This window comes from Rousettus aegyptiacus, unplaced genomic scaffold (genome assembly GCF_014176215.1).
Source record: "Rousettus aegyptiacus isolate mRouAeg1 unplaced genomic scaffold, mRouAeg1.p scaffold_m13_p_1, whole genome shotgun sequence".
NCBI lineage: Eukaryota > Metazoa > Chordata > Mammalia > Chiroptera > Pteropodidae > Rousettus > Rousettus aegyptiacus.
In genome coordinates, this window is record NW_023416284.1 from 160,599,129 (window position 1) to 160,617,440 (window position 18,312).

At 34.6% G+C, this 18,312-nt stretch overlaps 1 protein-coding gene across 1 annotated transcript in view; it reads left to right on the forward strand.

Annotated features, from left to right (window-relative positions):
* Positions 1–18,312, forward strand: part of ENPP3 (ectonucleotide pyrophosphatase/phosphodiesterase 3) — a 60,467-nt gene that overhangs the window by 24,084 nt on the left and 18,071 nt on the right. Inside the window, exons 12-19 of the mRNA XM_016129407.2 lie at positions 4,021–4,129; positions 5,550–5,678; positions 6,065–6,096; positions 7,677–7,804; positions 12,487–12,553; positions 14,638–14,725; positions 16,022–16,200; positions 18,040–18,091. Coding sequence (XP_015984893.2) covers positions 4,021–4,129; positions 5,550–5,678; positions 6,065–6,096; positions 7,677–7,804; positions 12,487–12,553; positions 14,638–14,725; positions 16,022–16,200; positions 18,040–18,091 — 784 coding nt within the window. The remainder of the gene's footprint in view (positions 1–4,020; positions 4,130–5,549; positions 5,679–6,064; positions 6,097–7,676; positions 7,805–12,486; positions 12,554–14,637; positions 14,726–16,021; positions 16,201–18,039; positions 18,092–18,312) is intronic.

An 18,312-nucleotide genomic window follows, 5' to 3' on the forward strand; every position in this document is an offset into this window, starting at 1 on the left:
CACATTAAATATTTAAATGTAGCACTGTTATTTCATATAATGAAAATATCAAGGCTAGATGCTACATATTAATGTAACCCATATTAAACCACATCACCTGTAAGTCCACTGTGGAATATTCAGCTATTTATTCATGTCCAATTCCATTTATAAGTTTCTAATAATTGCATTTAATATGTTATTGTGTCAGGCAGGGTTATTCACCTCCTGGACCCCCATTATAATTGAAGTGGAATTTTTAACATTAGTTTCTTCATTATCTAAACTATTCTGTTATGCTTTTACTATAGAAATATAGTTCTTAAATGTTACTTAAAAAAAAGTCATCTGTCTTCTAAAATCCACTGAAGGCTGTCTTGCTGTAAAGCTGCAAAGGCCCCTGTGAGTATAGCATTTCCCTACCCACAGAAACTCATTGGACAGTTGTCCTCGCTTGTCCTCAATTGGAATGCGAGCATATTTATCCTGGCAGCACGACTTAGCTATTTATCAGAAAAGCCCTTTCTCCTCCTTCCCATTAAACCAAAATGATTTCTAAAGCAAGGCACTGCTCATTCTTACCACTTGAACCTTTTAGTCGTTTGTATTCCAATGCCACTCTCCACTATAACACCAAATTTAACACTAATCAGGTTATTCTAATGGTGAATGGCTCAGTAACTTTCCAAAGCATGTTCACCATTTCTTCTTTTCTATTTTAATAGTTATCCACATTTTATATGATTCATTACTTGAGAGGGTACGCTATAATCTGCGTTTGTCTTATTTGACTTAATATTAGGTACCGTATCTTTTTCTTTCAATCGAGGAGGTCCCAGTCTAGTCTGGGTGGGAAAGAGGTTGGGGCTGGTTAGAAATTTTTCTGAATAACAAAAGAGGAAAAGTTCACAAACAGCCTGATTGAGGAAGGAGCTGAGCACATTAGAGGATCACATAAAATGAACAAATGGACAGACAGACAAAAGGACAGATAGCTAGACAAATAGACACCATGAAATGGTAAAAATAATGACAGCAGCTAACCCTTATTGTGTTCGACGCTGTGCCAGGTACTGTTTGAATTGTTATATGAGTATTCTTTCCCACTCTCCCATTAATATCTGGAGCATTGTGACAGGGGAGAGAGCTAAGAGGAAGCCTAGAGAAAGAAAGTAAAAGAGGGATTAGACCAAGCCTCGTTAAAACTTAAGAAGATGGAGAAACGGGAAAGCTTAATGGCTTTATTATTGTTATTGTTGTTCTTAATTACAAACTTTGATTCAGAGTTAATATGACACAATTCAAAAGTAAAAAGGCAATTTTAGTTTGTTTTGACTCATTTACTTATGATGAAAGTTTATTGGGGAGCATTTGAGGTATTGCTTCCCAACAATTGTCATCAGTTTTGGTTCAAATAAACTCATAAAATTAAAAAAAAGAAAAAGAAAATTTATTAACTTATATCAGATTTTTCAGTTATCAATACCTTTCTTGTTTTTGTTCTACTATGTCTTTAAATCCTATTTTTAGCAGTTTCTGGTGGCTTGATGTTGTGTTAGGCATTCTTAGGGGTGAAGAAGAAAAGGTCCTTACTGTCAGTAACCATGTTGAAAGGGCAAATAAAGGAAATAATGAATTAATGTATAACACTGGTGTTCTTTATCTGTCTTTTTTTTGAAGCCTTAAGAATTTTGATAGCATAAACAGTGTTTTAAACTGGAAATTATGGCCTGTTATATCTGGAGAGGGCTTTATGAAATGGAGATGTAGACTGTGGTAGGATCTGGACAGGCAGGAAGAAGAGGGAGAGGTGTTTGAAGTATAGTGAAACCGGGAACTTCTTAATAACAAATTTGATACAATGAGTCTCCAGTATTGAAGTTGACTTCGACACAGAATGGCCTGTTTGGTTCTGAGTAACTTTAAGTAATGGTCTAGTACTTCAATAAGATTTAGCTGTTATTCATTATTGAAAAAAAAATTATTACATCTTGGATGAAATGAAAAGGTGGGAAGAAAAATTCAATTCAGAAATGGAAATTGAAATTGGTAACAGATCGATTTTGATGTTAGTATTTCTTACATATGTGGCAAAAGAATTTCAGAGTACTAAATAATTCTACTTCGGGGGAAGCATGTGGAGTTAAAACAATACGGAGAAGATGTTGCACTTTTTGAAAAACAGGTTATGTCAATGCTGAGTAGAGTTTTCTGATAGTAGGATCCACTGCAACCTGAAATTCCATTTTATAAAAAGAGACTTCTGGATCCAAAACACAATTGTTCATTGAGGGCCTTACCAGTTAATTCCTTATACCAGGATTGATTTTGCTGTTTCCACAGCATCCTCTGTCAAAGTGAATGATCATGATTCTATGTGAAAGAAGCAGAGTTTCTTTCTACCCAAACATGGTCGGCCCCACACTTGTAAACATTTCTGCCTCCATTAATTATCTTGCCATCCAAAAAATTGCGCTCTCATTGCCTGTTACAGGGATTCTTGTTTCTTTCCTGTGTCTGGGTTAGAATTGAGGCTAGCATCAAGTCATTTCACATTCAGTGTGTACTTTGTGAGACTCTGTGCTCAGGAAGTGTGTGATGAGTGAGGTCTCATAGTCCCTTCCCTGAAAGAGCACACATTGTCCTGGGGGAGGTAGATACATGCACAGATGATTTTAAAACTATAGAGAGTCCAGAGGTAGTAGAATGCCCAGATGATGGGAAACGACAGAGGAAGAGGGGCTTTTAGTGCAGCAGAGAGGCGTGAGTAGGCGTGAAAGAGGCCATAATCATGCCGTGACAACAGGTGTAAGCCATAGCTCTCACTGGCAGACCAGAGCGCATGGTCACCGTAAGAATGAGGGTCAGGAAAACATCTTGGAGTTGATGGGTTTAGCAGTGATGGAGATGGTTTGAGTTCAAGTCCTGCTCTGTCTCTTATTAACTGCGGGGCCGTGAATATGTTACTTACCTTTAAATCTCAAGTTTCCTGGTCTCTACAACCGGAAGTTCCAATACCACCTTTCATGAATGTTTGCTGTGAGGATTTCTTAAGGTAATGTGCTAAACCTTTTAATAGTAATTGTAGAATTCTTTCTCTAAAAAGAAAAAAAAAAGGCAATCATTATGATGATAGCACTGAGATAGTAATGAAAAGCGATGTCAGTTAAAAGTTATTCACCTAAACCTTAAGCCAATTCAATGTACTGTATTGATAAAGTGTAGAAAATATTGAAAACACAGAAGAGTACAAACGATAAAATAAAAATGAACCCCAATTCACTATTCAGGGACAACCAATGTTAATGGTATCTTACTATATTTCCTTTTCATTTTCTGTGCTTGCGTTCTTACTAAGAAATGCTAAATATACTTGAAAACAAAATCAGGGTTATGCAATATGTATGGGTATGTATACGGTTTGGTTTTACTTTTTATGTTTAGCATTGTATTGTGAGCATCGTCCTACACCATCGTTCTTTAAAAAATATTTTTTAATGTATATCAAGTATGCCTTCTTAAAGATGTGATGTAATTTATATTTTGTATTTAAATTCTAAATAAATAATGTGAATATCCTTGTATGCAAATCTCTATTTCTATTGTTTATTTTAGACAGGTGCTCAGGAATATAATTATTAGGTTACAGGATGTGGCCCATTTTAACTCACTGCTTACTCATTGTCACATGGTCCTCTAGAATGTGTGTACATGTTTAGATTCCTATGGAAATGTCCGTGGACGCCCTTTCCCAAATTAGGCATTATCATGAAAACCTTTGCAGTTGAATAATGTTTATTGAAGTAAAAAATTTTTCTTAGATATTTATTGGACAGTGGTTTATTATCCTTTGGAGGGAACATGGTTTAATATTTTTATATATAGGAATTTAGGAAATTGGTGCTGGCCTCAAATGTCCTATTTCCAAAACCAGAAATTTCAGAGGAAGAAATGTGTTTAATTTTACTTGATTAGATAATAGGTTGGTTAATTAAACTTTATATCATGAAGACAATCTTAACTTCAATTTTTTTTCCTTAGGTAGTTCAAGCGTTACAGTTAGTAGATAATGCTTTTGGAATGTTGATGGAAGGTCTGAAACAGCGGAACTTAGACAGTTGTGTCAATATAATCCTTTTGGCTGACCATGGTATGCTTTTTTAAAAAAATTATATTTCATCATTGATTATATCTTATACGAAGAATAGTGATATTTTTAAGTCAGTACTGCCAGACCTACAAGCTATTGAATAAGTAAAGAATGAGTTTAGAGGAGGCTGTGTGATAGAGGAATAAAATTAAAATTTCTAGTTTATTCTAAAATTCATTTTGAAAATCTATCCATGCACTTAATTTTCTGTAAACATTGAGTTTGCAGTAGTTAATAAATGTAGTTGGATTGTTACTCAATCATAAAAAGTGCTTTTGGGGCTTCATTTCAGCGGGTCATTTATTCATATGGTAGATGGGCTATAGTTTGCTAGATCGGCTAGTTTTATCACGTCCTGTGGATTGTTTTAGTTATGTGAATAGACTTTGATAAAGTCCCTGTCACTCCGTATTTGTCTACTTGAGGTTAACTCTTCATTTTGGTTAACTTGAGTGTTAAAGGACGTGGAACAGCTGCCACTCCCTCTGCCACCTCACACAGTTTTAAAGCACTAGTTCATTTAAAGATTCCGTAAGTGGCTGCTACTCGATGCTGAGCACTTTACTAGATATGGTGCAATCAAAAGTATGTAAAGCAAAAATGGACCTTTTCTAGATGGGGCGGTCAGAACTGTTTTTTCTAGGAGGACATTCCATGTCCTCCAGTGGCTATGAAGGAACCTCACCCAGGGGGAGAAGAGGAAAAGGAGCATGTCTGCGGAACTTTTGTTTATATTTTAGGACATCACAATAATGTGAATGAGTCATTTATTTAAAATTTTTCTAAAGAGATTTTCTAATATTTTGGCCTACTGTTTTTAAAATTAAAGGAATTACTTTAATACGTTTTTTTTAAAAAAATTATAAAATGAAAAATTAAAATTAAAAAGAAAAATAACAAAAATTTAGATGGAGTCTAAAGAATGTTTAAATATAAAAGGTTTAAGTACCAAATCTTTTTTAGAGCACACTCTGCTTATATAAAATTAAACAGTACACTTATGAAAAGTAAATATCCTCTAGTCCTTATTCTCTTAATGTATTGTTTCATTAAAATGCATATTACTTTTTTTATTTAAAAATATGTCATGTCACCTTAGTTACAAATCAGTTATTATAAAATCAAATACATTTCCTACAGAGGATTTTCTTCTTCGAAATTACTTTAATTGATCCACATCCAAATAGTGATCTGTTTATAGTTTCTGTAATTCTACTCTTATAAACAAACTTTCTCATCCAGTGCCAGGATTTTCAAGGTCTGCCATTTAGAGTAAAGTAGTAGGGTAAATTGTTTAGATCCTCAGTAAAACTTGGTTTATCTATAACGTACGATCTCTCCTATTTGACAGGATTAAAGACAGCCAGTTGTTACCATTCATATACATTCTGTGGATAACTTTTTTTTTTTTAAATTTCAGGAATGGATCAGACTTATTGTGACAAGGTGGAATATATGACTGATTACTTTCTCAAAGTAAACTTCTACATGTATCAAGGGCCTGCCCCCCGCATCAGGGCTCGCAATATACCTCATGACTTTTACAGCTGTAAGTATGAAGATGCCCATGGAGGGAAAAAAAAAAAAAAAAAAAAAGTAAAAACTGAAAGTGAATAATGATTACCCCCTGATTCTAAGAATGTAGGGATTACCAGGCTACCTCCTCTGACTTGCTTGAGAAGACCACACATAAGCAAATGAGAAATTCCCATGTTTAAGCTGTCTATAAAGTCTATGCTAATATCTAATGTCATTAGTTTTAATATTCTACTCCATTCTTAAATGCTAAAATAATTCTTTGCTTAAAATAATTTTTTAATTTTGCCAAATCGTAGTCATTAATAAATGTATTGTCAAATTCACCTGAGTCGTACACATTTTTTGCAGTTGTCAAGTATCTATTGTAATGACTTCTATTTTTTTCTTTTGAAACAGTTAATTCTGAAGAAATTGTTAGGAACCTCAGTGTAAGTACTGTCTCCCAGTACATATATTTAAATTAATGGAATTTCCTTAATCTAGGTCTCAAGAAATTTATAGTCTATATTTCTGAATCTAAGCCATTTATAATTTTTTTTTTTTTAATTCTCTGTCAACCTATCTTATATGGATGTCAGTTGCTTTTATCTTAGTTGTCTTCATTTTGGAGTTTACTCCACTACAGGAAATAAGCTTCGGGTAAGAGTGACATTGACTCCTAGTTTTCTTTGGAATGGGCCAATGTTTCATTTAAAGGGGCCATGCCAGTGAGCTTCAGATTCAGGTGGCCTTGCTTTTCACATTTTTTGTGTGTGACTTAATATCAGAAAATAGTGAATCACAGTCTTGTATATCTTCTTGTGCAGGTCAGAAAAATCATCTTTTTACCTTCTAAGTATAATCCCAACATCCTGAGTGGCAATAAGGAGGGCAAATTCCAGAGAGCTTAACATGATCTGGATTTTTCAAGGAGGATTTCACTGCTTCTGGAGAGACCTGAAATAGCAGTTTTAATAGTTCCATAGAATATAAGCATAAATATATATCTGCTATCTGGAATTTATGAGTTTACCATTGCTTGTGATAGGGCTTGTGTAAGTGTTATCCAATTGTAGTCAAAACTGTTAGAATGAAATGTGAATGATTAAAGATAAGGAAACACTGGATGAAGAATCGTTATTATAACCTGGAACACAGTTCAAGTTTTAAGTAGGAATGGCTGCTGGCACAGAAAACCTTTAGCATGTTCATCACTTTTTTTTCTCTTACACTTAATATTTTGATCTTGAGTAAGCATGTTAGACAACCTCGCCCTCTACTGGTGAAGAATATACATGCAGTGTGTTCATGCTCATTGGATGGGTAGTTGAGAATTTTGAGCTTGTGGACTCTAAATCCATGCATTGTTTTCCCTTTAATCCGTTATCTCATGATCCATATAGCTGAAATCTATACCATCTATTTACTGCAGTGATGATTAAAGAAATAACATTTCTCTCCAATTTGTGAGACATCTATGAATTTTTTAATAAATAGAGAAACTGTACTAGATTTTAAAAACAATTGACTTGATTTGAAAATAAAGCAAATGTAGGCTATTTAAATTATAAATAGAGTCAATTGTGAAGGGAATTTTGGTGCAATTAAACTAATTTTTTCAAATTTTACTCATATCTACTAATGTATTATATAGTTTTCATATATAATTTAGACTCCAAAGTTATAATTGCCATTTTAAATCTAGACTTTATATCTATTCTATTTCAAAAAAAAGAAGGAAGATTTATGGTGGTTTAAGATACAGACACAGGAATAAAAAGTTAGAATATCAAACAATATAATTTACATCATATTTTTAATTGTAGCTTAAATATTATTGTAATAATAAAAGCAATATGATTAGGGAATGTGACTACACTAATAATAGGTTTAATATTCCTATTTTATTAGCCAAGCTTAAATCTTTTTAATGTAAAAAAGTGCTTAATAAATTGTCTTAGGAAGTGAAATTGGTGAATTGGCTCTTCTATTTTATGTGTCGAGAAGAAATAATTTACCTGTTTTTCAGTGCCAAAAACCTGATCAGCATTTCAAACCTTATTTGACTCCCGATTTGCCAAAACGACTACACTTTGCCAAGAATATCAGAATTGACAAAGTTCATCTTTTGATGGATCGACAGTGGCTGGCTATGAGGTTTGTGTATCTATTTACTTCTCTTTTTATACTTTTAACAACCATGTTGCACTATAAATTTACTTGACCTTAACCTGCTATTATGAGCACATAAATTTTTCTGAGAACAACATTTTCTTGACCTTTTATATGCTGCCTAGTACTTCTGCATTTGAAAAGATTGTTATTAGATAGCCAGTCTTAGCATCCTAATCTTCCTGATATAGATGAGAATGAAGGAGAAGCCTGAGACTGTTCACTGACTTTCTGTACCAGCACATTCTTAACCCCTACTCTGGTCTCCTTCAGGTGGCAGACGGGATGTAAAGATATCAATTGTCGTCCAGGCCGATAGCGAGTAATCGATTAGATGGCTCTTTAATATCTTTGTCATCTTTGTGGTTTTTATAAAAAAGCATGTTTATGCCTCTTTTAAGGCCAAGCCAAATAACTAGTTGTCACATTTCTTTTTTCTAGTTATAATTCTTCATATTGATCTTTGAGCATTTGCAAAATAAAAGTGTGATTCTTGCTGTATGTGTGCCAGACTCCGTTCTAGGCATTTGAGATACAGAAATGATTTTTGTCCTTTTCGTCAAATGGAGAAGACTGATCGTAAGCCAGGAAACAAACAAATAAACAGGAAGTTTAACTGTTTTCTATTTTTAAATTTTATTCCAGTATTTTTTCCATGTGCATTAGCGAATATAGATGAAATCAGGATCATAAAGTGTTTTCTGGCTTTTCTTTTTTGCATGCTACATAATGCCAGAGAAATACAGAGGACAATGGGAATACAGTGGCTGAAAGATATGTTTAACAGAGAAATAGGAGGCAAAGGAAGATGAGTGAGTTGGGCTCTAATTTTAAGTGTGTGCAGGATAAGGAAATGATTTGTAAGATATCAGGAAAGTCAAGCCATACACTGCTATGACAGAGTGTGCAGTTTCGAACCAGGCCACTAGATGACACTGGCCTCTTTACTTGAAATTGAAGTTTCATAGCCCTTTGTGTGGATCAGTGTGCACAGTGGCTTAGGACAGCATCCTATAAAAGAAGGTTAAAATACATGAACAAAATTAAGCTTCACTAATATTAAACATATGATATTGTTAGTAATTTATGTGTATAATATATAAATGAATATATATTAAAATGTGACTAAGTCCTCCAACGAGTATGAAATAAAAGAGGTTAGGAGACCACTGGTACAAATGAGAAAGTGCCCATTCCACAATGTAACCTATGGGTTACAGAAAGAGAGTCCAGCCAGCAGAATACCTCTGTGTTTCACACAGTTTCAAATGATGAGCTTTGTATTTTTAATAGCTAGCAGCAGCCCGAGAGTTCAAAACTTGGCTCTGCACCTAGCTTGCTGTGAGAACTTGGACAAAATTAATATCTCAGGGCTTCATTTTTCTCATCTGTAACACAAAATGAGCCCACTTTTATTATTCCCTTGGTGCGTATAAAGAACTAACTTACATCCATCTTAGGAAATGTTGACTATAGCCATCATTATAAATGTTGAGTACAGAGCAACCTGGGCGTGTGATATGAAGAAGCCCGGTGGGTACTCCAACTCTTAACACCTACTTCTCAGGCTACCTGTTTTCTAAGTTAAAGGACATTGTTTTTAGTTATGACGATCAATATTTGATAACTAGATTAGATTCCCCTTTCAAAAACATTGCAGATTTCATCATTTAGTTTTCATCACCATCATCATCATCATCATCATCATCACCACCACCATCCTTATTTTGCCCAAAATGTGTTAGATTTTATTAATTTGGGGAAACCCAATTATTTGAAACTATAGTTGAAGTGCCCTTTTAGAGACTATAAACAATAAATTTTATTTTATTGGAAATATTTATTGGAAATAAGTTTTTTATTTATTGGAGGCTGACAAACATATCCCAGCTACTTTTCTATGAAATAGAGATAGACTCAGTCCCAACCTGAAGAATCTTTGCCCAGGTTGGGAGGAAGACAATTATAATTGATGTTAACAGTTGCACTTGGATCAAGTACAAGGCACAGGAGTGGTCAGAGAAAGTCAGAGAATGCATCCCGGTAGGTGTGAATCCTGCTCTGGTTTTTGAAGACTCAGGACAGATTAGGCAAAATGTTGCCACATGTAGCACATTGGCCCTGTATAGTTGTACAATCTGTGCATTGTAAGAGGCACTCAGCCAGGAAGATAAGTGGGAACAGAAATAAAACCCTTGCTCAGCTCACGAGCCCTGACAGGGGCTGTGTCTTCAGGAAGAAAGAGACCACTTTTCTCTGCTAGAAGTTAACCATCTGCTGTCAAGCCTTGAGTGCTGCCAGGCTGTCTTCTCAGAGGTGCTTCTTTCTCTAAATGCTCTTCCCACAGCAGTGGGGCACCTTTGAAAGCCAGCTGAAGCTCTGGGGCGAGGAAAAGTAGAAATAAAGAGTCAGGTTTCCAGGCAGAAGAACTAGAATTCAGCAATTGCAGGTAGTTCTGCATTGCTAGAGCACTGGATAAATAAAGTTGGCCTCTGCATGAAGAACCTGATCTGTCATGACTAAAGAATATGACTTTGACCATGAAGAAAGTAGACCATTGGTAGAAACAAGGTGGCTGGAGGTGAATACAATGGGATTTGCATTTCAGAGAGCTCAGTCCGGTGGCCAAATGGAAGATGGTCAAGTGAGTGGCAGGGAGGCCAGTAGGGAAGATGTGAAGGGATTCATTCTTTAGTGTTTTAACAGCTCCAAGGGAGGCTGTGGAGCCATGGGGGATGATGGTAAGACTAGTTAGGTAACACATTATCAGGAAAGTAATTATAGTGAACTTAAGTCTCAGATTTTCCAGGATAATACTGGTTCATCATACCTCGTCCCACACTTATATTCATTAAAACATGGATTTCATTTACAGCAGTGATAGCGTTAAATATGATTTAGGGTTAGGGGTGTGTGTTTTATGGGAAGATTCTGAAGTTCTGAGTCAGGATAACCAATCAGAAAATTTGTTCAGCTCAGAGGTAACGAGGATCTAACTTAGAATGGTGGCAGTAGGAGAGCAAAGCAAAGGAAAAGGTAAACAGTACTGCAGAGGAAGATAGACTTTGGCAACTGGGTGGGCTTCAGGAAAGAAGTCTTGCTCATCTCCCATTGTATCACTACCCAACTGTGGTAGAGAAACCTGGCCTTGATCTCAACTTTATTAATTAGACATGAAGAAGATAAAGAATTTGTTCCAAAAGGTTTTATGTAGTACTTGGAAGTTGATCTAAATTATGGCAGATAAAATCTATTCATTTTTTCCAAATGCCAGCTTCCATTTTTTCATATGTAATCTCCAGAGCCAAATTAATGGTTGGAAACATAAACAGAGCAGTTAGAAGAGCAAATTTCTAAAGTTTTCACTTGAGATAGAAAATAGAACTTTTTCAAACAATATTTTTTATCTTTTGGTTCAGATAAAGCTTTGCAATATTTACTAAAGTTTTCTAATAGTGTTGAGTTAGGAGTTGAAAATATTTCTTTTAAAAATCCAGACTTTTCTGAAATTAGAAAGATAAAGGATCAATTTTAGAAAATTTATCAATGACTTTGTTCAAAAGAACATTTCTTTCATTAATGAATACTCTAGCTTTTCATACAGAATTTAAAACTTAGTTATACGTAATCAAATAGTTCTAGTAAATTTAGGGAACCAAATATCTATGCAATAATAATAAAAATATTTTTTAAACAAGTTTTACCTATAATTTTATTGGAATTAACTAAGGACATGAACTGGCACCTTAGGGTAATCAAATTTAAAGACAAAGAAGAGAGAGAGAGAGAGAGAGAGAGAGAGAGAGAGACAGAGAGACAGACAGAGAGACAGAGAGAGAGAGTATGTGTGCTGTGCGCGTGCCCCTTGGAGAGTGGAAGCAAGAGAAATCTTACAAAGCTAATGTTTGGAAATAGGAGTCATTTTTTCACTTTAGAGACCTAATTTAAACCAGTTTAATGTTGTTGCTTTTTAAAAAATTGAGGTTCATTTGTTGCTATTTTGTTTTCAATTATAAAACCCAACTACATATAAAATTACTGATACTGCTCAATTCATAGATTAAAATATCAAAAAGTAGTCAAAAGACAAATTAATTAGATTTGAAAAGTCATTCAACTAATAGAGCAACAGACTATGGAAGAAAATCTCATAAATTAAAAATAAACTCTGAATTTACCAAGTGTCATAATCAACTTACCCTGAGTAGTCTTTATTCACACTTTTATATTATTTTCTCTGCTATAAAATAGGAATCAATATTTTTTCCCAGATTTAAAAATTTAATTCTAAAGCACCGAAATGCTCAAAGTAACATATTAATTGTTCTTAATCATACAGACCTTAACGTGTAAGGGTACAGGTAAACATGAAGACGATTTTTTTAAATCTATGTCTTTGTTAATATCCTTTCATCAATGTCTAAGAGCCAAAGGCTTTGGAATTCTTTTTGCAGACTGTGGAATTCTCCTTCCTTCTCTTCTACCATTGTGTTTGTTCCTTTGTGGTTATGAATTTGAGCTTCAAAATAACTACATTTATCCTGTTGTTGACAGAAAAATTTACTTACGTAAAACAAAAGCTACATAAAAATCTTCTAAAACCCCGTTTGCTATAAGATCTCACATCAATAGATTGATCAGAGTATAATAATATTATTTCTTTATAGGAGTAAATCAAGTTCATCCTGTGGAGGAGGCAACCATGGTTTTGACAATAAGTTTAAGGCCATGGAGGTAACTTACTGCTTTTTTTCTTTAAATGAATATTTATAAAGCACCTATTTTGTGATAGGTAATGTTCTTGAATATATCTGTGAACAAAACGGATAAAGATCCCTGCTCTCATGGAGCTTTCACTCTAACAGGGGATTATGAACAATTGGAATAATAAAGGAATATATTATTTGGTATGTTATGGGTAAGTGCTATGCTATGGGAAATAAAGAAAAAGTAAAGCAGAGTAGGTGAAAATTGGGGGTGTTTTGTGGTGCCATGCAACAATATGAAACTTTAAATAAGGTGGAGAGGGTAAGATTCATTGAGCTGACATTTAAGCAAAGAATTAAAAGGTGAAAGAAATAACTTTCATTGAGGGGCAAGTGTCCCAGGCAGAAGAGACAGCCATTGCAAACGCACTGAGGTGGGAGTGTGTGTGATGTGTCGGGGGGTAGTTCGAGTCTTTGTTGGCTGTTGAAAGGCTGTTCAGCTGTGGCTGCAGCTTATTGAGAGCTCAGTTGAACATGCTAGGTTCAAAATATTTATTAGGCATGTAAGTAGAGATGTTATATAAGCAGTTCAAGAGAGCGTGTACTGGGAGATAAACAATAGAGTTTAAGGTATGTAAATTATTTAAAAGATAAGCGACTAGATAAAATCCTCAGGGACTGAGTATAGGTAAAGAGGAGAACCAAGTACTGAGCCCTAAGCACTGCTACTTGAAGAGGTTGGGAGAAAAGGAGTTAATAGCCAAGAGACCTAAAAGTAGACTCAGTGAGGAAGGAAAAACTGGGAGTGAGGTGTTCTGGAATCCCAGGAAAGAAATTATTTGGAGGAGTCCATGATTAAAGTGTAACCAGTATTCTCCCATACATACAGCTTAATGATGTTTGCAACCTGATTGTCTGATCTAGTTTAATTTGTAATACATGCACGCGCGCGCACACACACACACACATACACTTCTAGGTCTGCATTCTCTCTCTGTAACAGTGCCACTATGTACCCAGTTGCCCAACAAATAAACCTAAGCATTATTTAATTTCCTTCTTTTCTTTTCTGCGTTCATCTAAGCAGTCACAAACCTTTTCTATTCAACCTTTTAAATATTTCTACCTTCCTACTCCTGGACAACTACAATAGCCTCAGTGTGACTCACCCTGCTCATTGTCTTGTCACCCCCACAGACCCACCATCTGTACTGCCTTCAAGGTGATATTTCTAAAATACACACACACACACACACACACACACACACACACACACACACTCTCCATTCCAAATGGATACAAATGTGTTAGGCTCTTTATGAATATACTGACTCTTAACATTGTAATGATGTTAGTTACAAGTCTTTGTAACTATCTCTATTAATTAGGGTACTATCTGATAATTAAGTAATTACTGTAAGGAATACCTATGCCTCCAATTTTTTGCTGATTATTTTGGGGAAGGGGAGAATGTATATATATATCCCTCTGCGACCAGAAAATAATTATTTATTTATGCCTTATACTTTCCTTTTAGGTATTTGTAATCTAAAACAATTAAATGTTATATAAGTATAATTAAGTTAACATCAATTAATTAAATTTAAATTCAAATATTTAGCCCTTTTCATCCTAAAAATAAGTAAAGGGAAGATATATTTGAAAAATCAGTGGGTTCGTATAAGTTGTGCAAAAATTTAATGTTCAGTAACTTCAATATTTTTTGTCATGTATTAACATATTTGATCAATGATATGAAAGAAAAGAATATATAATGCAGAATTTCTAATTTATATTGTCCAGATATTGTAGAATTGTGCTGACTTTGGTTGTCCAGTGTTTCTTGTATTCTCTTAGTCTGTTGACATATAAGATATTGTAGAAGCAGGTAGATTTAGAAAAAATAAACACAGTATGGATTATATTTGATCGAGACTGGTACAACATCACAGATGGAAATAATATAAAAATCATCTTCAAAACTGAAAATAAATCCTTATGGAGGCCTAAATATAAATAGGAGAGTTATTACAGAAAGAAAATTGTGTCTCTTCTAATATCTATTTTTGAGTTTAGATGGCATCTAGTAATCATAGGATTATTGTCGCCTAGGCTCTCTTTTTGGCATATGGACCCAGTTTTAAAGAGAAGACTGAAGTTGAACCATTTGACAATATTGAAGTCTATAACCTAGTATGTGGTAAGTATATCTATATAAATTCGACAGCAAAATAGGGATAAAATTTTAAAAATATCTATTTCAAAATTGGTGATTCATTGAATACCAGAGATGGAGGCTCTGCACTAAGAAGACAGAAAGTAGAAAATCTGATAAAGAATTATTTTTTATTGAGAGTTATTCAGCTGTAAGAGTGAATTCTTTTTGTTTTTCTAGTAATGCTAAACATTAGCTCTCAGGAGACCAGTTTTTGTGTTAGTTACTATACAAAAATCGAATTTAATAAAACTAGATAAATTAAGTCACACTTCTAACTTTTGAAAGAAAAAAAATATGCCTAAAAACACAAGTATTTTGTTGTAACAATTACAGAGAGAAAGCTTCTGGCACAAAAGGACAGTAAGAAAGTCCTATTTGGATAGACATTTTTTATTACCCTCAATGTTAAGAAAAACTTAAAAGAGTTAGAGTTTTGAGAAATCTAACCTACCTTTCTGCCTACATGCTTACCTTAGATATTTGTATTAAGTCATTTATCAAGGCAAGGTAATGAGTAAGTTGTAATTTCATCTTTAGTTTCAGGAAATCAGACATAGTATATTCACAGTTGTGACTTTTAATCTTGTCAAAAGCTATGGTACTTGGAGAGCAAAGAGTATCCATTTGAAAATAATGTCTAGTTGCTTTAACAACTTACATTTTTGGTTCCCATGCTGAATTTTCAGTTCTCTGTGCAGGGAGGCTTAGAAGGAGCTGGTAGGATTCCAGCTCCAGGAGAGAGCTATTTGGTGGTGCTCAGCAGGAGCCATTTAAGAGGCTATGTTTATAAAATATTTGTGTTTTGTTTTGATTTAAAAAATTAGAAAAAGTTTTCTAAATATTAAATAAAAGTTACTCTTTTAATTTTTAAAAGTATCTGTCCCTAGAGAATTTTCATATAATTATGTAAATGCAAGTAAGAATATTTAACTTCTTTAAACTTATGTTTACCAGAAGTATAGCTTTTTATGCTAGAAAACTATGATATGCTTAAGGAACAAAGTGATCATTTAAGCAATGATGTTTTTCTTTGGAGAAACAAACAGTTCCTGAAATTTCCTGCAACTCATCTATAATCACTGTTTCTATTCTCTTGAAAGAGTAGGTGATGGAAACTCTAGGGGAAGAAAGTCGGGAAACCAGATGGCTTATGCAGTATGAGACTGCATCACAGCAGAATTTATTAAAGTGAACAGTGGATGTTGGTTTCTCTTATTTCTTACATAGATGTTGTTGCCTTCCAATTTAAGTCTACTTTGAACTTATTTTTTGAAACAGATCTTCTACACATTCAACCAGCACCAAACAATGGTACCCATGGTAGTTTAAACCATCTTCTGAAGGTGCCTTTTTATGAGCCATCTCATGCAGAGGAAGTGTCCAAGTTTTCAGTTTGTGGCTTTACTAGTCCATTGCCCACAGATACTCTAAATTGTTCATGCCCTACGCTAAAATATGTAAGTAATAACTTCATATATCTATGAGAACGTAAAGGGATTAGCTAAGCTATGATCAGGGTAGCAGACAACTAGGTTTGCATTCTAGCTTGAATATTTACTATGTATACATGTATGTGATTTCTCTGAACCTTATCTAGAAATGAGAGATATATTGTAAGATTAGTTATGTGAGCACTTTGTAAACTGGAAAGTACTATTTGGAAATTGTTAATCCCTTTTAAGCTAACTGTCGGCATTCAAAACAGTTGAATCTTAGAGCACTTTTATTTTTTTCTTTTTGAGGACTGCCTTCTTTTTAAATCAAATTTATCGGGGTCACATTAGTTAATCAAATTATGCAGGTTTCAATCAATAATATGTTATATGTATATTGAATTGTGTGTTCACCACCCAAAATTAAGTTTCCTTTTTGTCATCATATATTTGACCCCTTTTATCCTTATCGACATTCTCCCCCTCCCCATTTCCCTTCTAAACCATCCCTCTTACATTTTAAGAATCAGATGGCCATGTTTGGTTATTTAGAGCAGAAATAACTAGGACAGTGCAGAGATAGTGATATACTGTTAGGCACACCCATAGGGAGAGTGCTGTGGAGTTTACTCAACAAGAAGTCTAGCATTCAAAAAAGAAGGTGTTCCTTTGGGTAGCAGTGAAGGATCCCCTTCAGGAAACTCTTGGAGGCTGGCTCACAGATAGCTTTGGGAAGGTCTTTTTACTGGGTCAGGTGACCTGCCAAGTTCAGGAGCGGGACTTCAGATCCCTGGAGACTTTCAACAAGGTGAGATTCCAGTATGAGGAGAGGCCCCCCAAAAGCAAGGAGTCAGAATAATTGCTCAGAATGCAGGAACCAAGCCCACCTGGGAGAATTAGAGCAATGAGTAGGGCACAGAATGGAATTGGAGCCCAGCTGTCAGAAGTCTGTCAAGCTAAAACTAGTATCAAGGAATATTTGGTGTAAGTTCAAAATGTGGTTGTAGAGCTAAATAAATTGTCAGCTAAGAATTATTCCTTAGGGCCAGGAGCCAGCAAAGACTTTACATTCTCTAATCCTCAAAATAATATTATACCACATATAAATAAATCCATAAATAAATAAGCAAACAAAAGAGGCTTTAAGGAACAAAAGTCCACTCAGTCAAGCCTCCCAATAAAAATCAAATCCACAAGAAAGATCGGAGTGGGGGTGTGAGTTTCCTATCTACTGCTACAGATAATCTCAATGGAACTGCCACATAATAATAAAATAATAAATAATAATAAACATCACAAAGCAGGTGCTTTAGTCTCCATTTTAGAAATAAAGGACAACTAAAATCAAAGTAAATTGCCCAGTCACAGGAGGTTGGTCTTCCTGGTGGCAATACCAATTCTTCTCTGTGAAGAATGCCCTTTGCTACTCAAAGTGTGGTCCCCGGATCAGCATCTGCATCACTTGCAAGCCAATTAGAGATCGAGAACCTCAGGCCCCACTGAGCTCAGGCTTAATGTATCAGAATCTTCATTTTAACAAGACCCTCAAGTGAATTATATGGTAATTAAAGTTTGAGAAGCCCTAGTATGTTGTTATCCCAATGATTCCAACTGTACTCAGAATGCTTTACTCCATTATCAATTATATTGTTGCAAACTCTCACAGAAAAGTATTCTGAGGAATAGTAGTATCCCTATATTTCTGAGTAAGTGGCAGAATTGGAATCTATATTCAAATGAATCTGGCTCCTTTGTTTTGTGGTAAAACATTCATATGATTACTATAGAAATAATCTTGATCACCTTTTAAAATATATATTATTACCTTGATTTACTTTCTCTTCATTCCACATTATCTTGCAGAATGCTTCTGAAGAACAGGTGAATCAAATGCTAAATCTCACTCAAGATGAAAGTAAGTCAATAGAAAACATGTCTTTGATATTTAGACCTAAACAAAACACAATATTGCCTTTTGAGAATCCTTCGAAACAGGTTCACAGGGCCTTTTGGACATAAAAATTTTATTGCCAATGTAAGGAGCTAACAACAACACCAACCCAGAACTAGTAACAACCATAGCAAGCATTGGGGTTGTTGCAATGGTTCCAGGAAAAAAGCAGAACAGAGCATAAC